The 5,573-nt window shown below is 62.1% G+C and overlaps 3 protein-coding genes across 3 annotated transcripts; 2 read left to right on the top strand and 1 right to left on the bottom strand.

Annotated features, from left to right (window-relative positions):
- Positions 1–149: 149 nt before the first annotated feature.
- Positions 150–962, bottom strand: EMIHUDRAFT_471604 (hypothetical protein; the record flags this gene model as incomplete). Its single annotated transcript, XM_005786096.1, has 1 exon — positions 150–962. A coding segment is annotated over exon 1 (774 nt), but the record flags the coding sequence as incomplete, so codon positions are not given.
- Positions 963–2,311: 1,349 nt separating this feature from the next.
- EMIHUDRAFT_253051 (hypothetical protein) lies at positions 2,312–3,446 on the top strand (the record flags this gene model as incomplete). The annotated part of the gene is made up of 3 exons (XM_005786097.1): positions 2,312–2,518; positions 2,810–2,886; positions 3,221–3,446. The coding sequence occupies 3 exons, from the start codon at positions 2,312–2,314 to the stop codon at positions 3,444–3,446; spliced, it is 510 nt and encodes a 169-aa protein (XP_005786154.1).
- Positions 3,447–3,634: 188 nt separating this feature from the next.
- Positions 3,635–4,276, top strand: EMIHUDRAFT_253052 (hypothetical protein; the record flags this gene model as incomplete). The annotated part of the gene is made up of 1 exon (XM_005786098.1): positions 3,635–4,276. The coding sequence occupies one exon, from the start codon at positions 3,635–3,637 to the stop codon at positions 4,274–4,276; it is 642 nt and encodes a 213-aa protein (XP_005786155.1).
- Between the last annotated feature and the right edge of the window lie 1,297 nt (positions 4,277–5,573).

Raw genomic sequence — 5,573 nt, forward strand, 5'->3', positions numbered from 1 at the left:
CTCGACTGTCTGAGCTTGTGCGTCTTGGGTCCGTGGTTGTGTTTTTGTGTGAAGGCAGCGGAACACAGCGGAGTGCAGTTGACTACGTGTCCTCTCGAGTGCTGGTTGGGAGACAGGAACGCGCATTCCGCTTCTAGGCTCCTGGACCCACCAGCCAACCTGCGGCGGAGGGCGGGCGGGCATGCGGCGAGCGGTGACCAGCTGCGCCGCCCGCTCCCCGTACAGCGACTCAAACAGCCGGCCGACATCCGCGTTGGCAAACTGAAAGCTGCCCAGGCCGAGGACGCTGGTGCGCGCCGCGAGCTGCGGCTGCTCGCTCGCGAGGCGGAGGGCGGACATCTGCGCCAGCGCCGCGCCCAGCGACAGGCCGACGAAGACGATCTGCTGCGGCGCGTCCGCGCCACACAGCCCGGCGAGCCAGCCGCCAAGGCCCTCGCCGAGCTGGTCCAACCGGAGGGAGGAGCCGCGCGTCGAGTGCTCAGCGTCCCACAAGTCGGCGTGGTGGCGGTGCACGCCGGCGTGCACGCGCATCGCCGCGTCCGGAAGCCACTTGACGCCCACCATCGACGAGTTGAGCAGCGCCTTGATGTCCTCGGACGGCGGCGCCGCCTGCCCGCGGCCCGGCCTCGAGGCGGCGTTGCTGTCGACGCGTGTGCCGCGAAAGGCGAGAACAAGCGTGCCGGGCGTGTGGTGCGGCGCAAACGCCACGCAGCGGCCCTCGACTCCGAACACCCCGAGCACCTTGTACCGGAACGACGGCCCGAGCTTCTCGCCCTCGGCGTCGCGGATAGAGTGCTCGACGCTGCTTCCGCACGCGTCGTGCTGCAGCGAGACGGTGTAGTCGCTCGCGAGCGCCTGCAGCGCGAGCGCCTCGCCCGTCCTGAAAAGGTGTGAAATCCACGGCACGGAGGCCTCGGCCTGCATAGCGCCGCAGGCCGTGAGCTAAGTCCTCGCGTCGTCAACGATTGCCGCAGACCCTTGACCCTGCCTTGACTGAAGTTTTTTTTTGAGCTTAGCCTTCGATGTTAGGAAACAAAGCAAGGCGGACATGGCATGGCATATCGCTCTCGGGCCCACAGACATCCCGCACACCCGCCGCCACCCGCGCGCGCCCCGCCCCACCCCGGCCGGGAGAAAGGGGAGTGACAGTTTGGGACGGCGACAGCCCGAGTATGTTGAGTCCTGGCTCAACAACGCAGGTTTCAAGAGGGGGTGGTCCGGCTCACAAGTCCGGCTCACGCGCCTCGAGCTGACCATCTACCGCACTGAGCACTTCCGCCCCCTCGCTCCCAACCCATCCACCCCGCCCCGGGCCGCGCCGCGCGATCTCGGGCGATCTCGCGCTATCTCGGGCGATCTCGGGGCCGCGCCGCGCTATCTCGGGCGATCTCGGAGCGTCGCTCGCGCGGCGTCACACCTGCTCAAAAAGGAAGGAGGTTGGAGGCAGGAGGTCACGCCCCATCCAGAGCGCCGTCGTCGCCGGGTTTTTGGCCCCCGGGTCGTCGCCCGACGGTTGCTGCGCGGGGCAGCAGACCATCGGACGGCGCGACGACGCCCCGTCCGGCACGCTCCCCCCTCCACTCGGCTATTGCCGCACGAGCGCCCTCAGCGGCGGAATTTTTTTACAGTCGTCTGAAACCGACGCAAGGAGGACACAGGGGCGCGGCGCGTGCTGGCTGCGAGCGGGCGCTTGACATGAGCTCTCGCGAAAAATATGCCGCAGCATAGAGCACACAGTGTTGCCACACATCGAGCTGCGGGCCTCTAGCCCTCTACCGACTCGCCGATTGCGCAGGTGCGGCTCACGCCGCTCGCGCGTTCGGTGCTCACGCCGCCGCAGCAGGAGGCGGCGCTGGCCGCGCGCCCCGCGCCGCGGCCAAGGTATCGGCCAGTGAGGGCGGCATCGCCATGCAGCTCGTAGGCGCTTGGCCTGTCCATCCAAGCAAGCACCCACCAACCAAGGGCGGCAACTCAGAGGGAAACCAGAGGGTCCCCAGCACTTTGCGTTTCCAGAAGTTTCCAGGGAAACCAGAGGGTGTTTGGAGCTCCATTCTGTATCTCGCGAGTTTCCCGCGGGAAACTCGCGAGTTTCCCTGAGTCTGAGGGAGGGTGTAGAGGATGTAGAGTGTAGAGCGCTGTAGAGCTGTAGAGCTGTAGAGCGCTCTGGAGCGCTGTAGAGCTGTAGAGCTCTACATCCGCCGCGGGACAGAGCGATGCAGATGTAGAGCGATGTAGAGGCCCTCTACAGCGTGAAATCTCTACAACAAACTCTACATCATAAGCGGCGAACGAGGCACGGTCGCTCTCCGACATGAGGCGCGTTGCACTTGCCAGTGCTGCCCTGGCCTTCTGTCTGCCCGCCCAATGGGTGGCAGTTGCCTCTGCTGCTGTGGCATGCCTCACGGCTGCGACTGGCCGGCGCCTCGGCGCGTCAGCTCGGCTCGGCGTAGCGATCGTGGCCAGCGCAACTCGCTTGGACTCAACGCTCAGCCAGGAGCTCCCGCACGCGCTGGCGCGAGTCATGGCGCATGCAACGCGTCTGAATGCTCGCCTCGCCTCGCGCAAATGCGACCGTCCTCGCAGCCGACAGTCCACCGCCTGCTAAAGAAGCACTGCGACGAATGCGGCACCGGCGACGCATGGCAGGCTGGTCATGACGCAATCATAGGGTGTTGTGTGCCGTCAGAGTGACTCTCTGTGTGTCAGGGATAGTCAGGGCCGTCCACCAGAGCTCCAGTAAGCTCGGAGACACCCCATTAGTGCGGCTCGACCTCTTTGAGTCACTGCCTCCCCGGCGGTTTTGCTGTAGAGCCTCTACAACAAACTCTACAGCAAAATCGCGCTCTACATCGCTCTACATCTGCATCGCTCTGTCCCGCGCCGAATGTAGAGCTCTACAGCTCTACAGCGCCCCAGAGCGCTCTACATCTCTACAGCTCTACAGCGCTCTACACTCTACATCCTCTACACCCTCCCTCAGCCCTGAGTCTGAGTACTGAGAGCTGGTCTGGGGCAAAATCTGGCACTTCTGGGGCAAAATTTAGGAAATCGGCAAACTACCCGGGTATTTTCTAGGTATACCCGGGGGTTTTCCAGGTACCCGCAAAATACCCCGGTATTTTGCCGATTTGGCAGATTTGGCTTTTGGGGCCGCCCAAACGCCAGCCTCAGACTCGGCTCAGAGCCCGGGAAATAGAGGGGGCTCTAGGGAAACTAGCAGGAAACACGGAAAGGAAACAGAGGGGCGAGGAAACCCTTGGACAGGCCAAGTAGGCGCGGGCGCCGCGCTCCTCGCGACCAACCTCCTGCCGACGCCGCTCGCGGCTTTGCGCTCGGACGCCATCGTGCACGAGACGGAGACGGCCGACACGATCATGGGCGAGGCGCAGCAGAAGGACTCGGCCGAGGGCACCACCGCTGGCGGGCGGCGCGTTTCTTGTTTTTGATCGTGAGCAAAGGGGATCGAATCGAGGCAGGATCGAGGAGCCCCTAGCACTCACTTTAGCTGCGCGCTCCTGCCCCGCTAATGCGCGCTTTGCGCCTCATCGTCCTTTCGTCGTTGCTCTTCTTTGGCCCAACGCAGGCCGCTCCCGTGGGACAGAAGCAAACATTCAGGGGTAGAGCGGGAGGGACGATGCTGCCTCGCTCGATCAATCTTGTAATCGGGCCTGGGCCAAATTGGGCACGGTGCACAGCTGTCGACCATCGGAAATGGAAGACGGTTGACATGGTGAAGGAATGGGCAGACTATGTGGTGTACTTCGCCAACTTCAAAGGGTTGCCCCTCCCTGATGACTCTGTTGGCGCGATCTATGCGTCGCACACGATGGAGCACACGCCCATGCACGTTTCGCCTCGTATTTTCAAGGAGTTCCATCGCGTGCTGCTCCCTGGAGGTTTTCTGCGGGTCATCACGCCCAACCCGCGGGTGACGATGCAGCATTATCTCGCCGGCGACAACAACTTCAGCCTCTTCCAACGCCGGCGTCGCATCCAGCATAGCGGGCACAATTGGACCCCTTTTGAACTGCTGCGGTCAGATTTTCTCTCCGTCTCACACCAACCAGACCAGCTTGGAGGAACAGGGCTGGCACATCAAAATGCGTGGGACGCGGAGACGATGATCAAAGACTTTCATCGCGCTGGCTTCCGCACCGCATACGAATCCGCCTACAACCGCAGCCGGAGTGGCGAGTACTCGTTCGAGGGCCCTGGCGGCTGCCATTCAGAGGCTGACCAAGCGGATCGGTCGCTCTACGTGGAGGGCCGAGCGTAGTTTGTGGAGCTGTGGAGCTCCAATCGGGGGTACACAACGCGGGGGGGAAGCCTTACTTAGCAGAGTGAAGACTTTAGGCTCAGTATAGGGTAAACGCCTGCTCGAGGACGAGGTTGGTGACGTACGGGTCTCGTTCCACCGCCAAAGTCGCATGGCAAGACATCCAGCGCATACCGCCAGGCACACATGCTCGCTCTACGTGTAAGCTCCCACTCGGGCAGTGAGTGGCTCTCCTCGATGCTGGCCGGCATTGCTGTCCAAAGCAAGCAGACAGCACGCACCCCACCGAATCGCGGTGGTGTGACGACGCCTCTGCCGTGAGCGGCATGGAGGCCCCTACCTTGAGCGGCATGGGGAACCTGGTTTGTGGAGCTCCCGCACCTTACCTAGAGAGTACGGCTTTCGGGGCCATGATGTCGGTTCCCCATCGGACTTTTTTTGTAGTGGAGAGAATTGAGTAATCTTTCTGCTGTAACCAACACTGTCATCGCTGTCCTCTATTCAGTGCAGTGTCGCCTTCCTTGGCGCTTGGCAGGACGTGCTGTGTGTGTTGATTAGTTCTGGATCCTGCCTCGGCCTGCACAGAACAACCAACAAGTTCCTCTTGTAGCTCGATCGGTCACACCGCCATCGCCGTCGGGGAGAGGGGGGACGACACTGCTTTGGCAGCGTGCACCTCGATCCTGTACCGTGTTTGTTATGACCCCCCCCCAATGAACACACCAGTGAGGGAGGGCGAGACGATCGAGGGGTCCCGTACCATGCGGAATCGACCCTATCAAGTGCTCAAGATGACTCAAGTGCTCAAGAGTCAAGTCCGTCCGTGGCTCGGAGGGAGACTTCAAGACAGGAAGAGGGAAGGAGCGGGGCAACTGGGAATGTCAGAACCCCTGAGAGACGCTGGCCCAGATCCTGTTTTGACGCCGCGGTTGTGCCGGGGACTGCTGTGAGAGGCGGCCGCATGCATCTGAGACCTAGTCTGAGACATCCTCGCGCACGTCCAGATAGCGTGGATCGCAGTCAGTTGTTGCCTGCCGGCGGCGCCTGCCTGGGGCGTGGCCATCAACGCAAGTCCACCAAGCATGCTTGATGTACGTTTTGGTACGCGGTAAGTAATTGTTTTCCCGCGGATCCGAACGGGTCTCCGTGAACGAAGACTCGAAGCGAGCGAGGATCACTCTCTTGTTGGAGACTCTGTGGGAGCACTTGGAGTGCAGTTTGTCACCTCACACTGAGAGGGCGTATGTAATTCTTTTTCCCTGAGGCTGTTGGTCATTTTCTTCTTTTTAGTGTACTT

This window comes from Emiliania huxleyi (assembly GCF_000372725.1).
Source record: "Emiliania huxleyi CCMP1516 chromosome Unknown EMIHUscaffold_1544, whole genome shotgun sequence".
NCBI lineage: Eukaryota > Haptophyta > Isochrysidales > Noelaerhabdaceae > Emiliania > Emiliania huxleyi.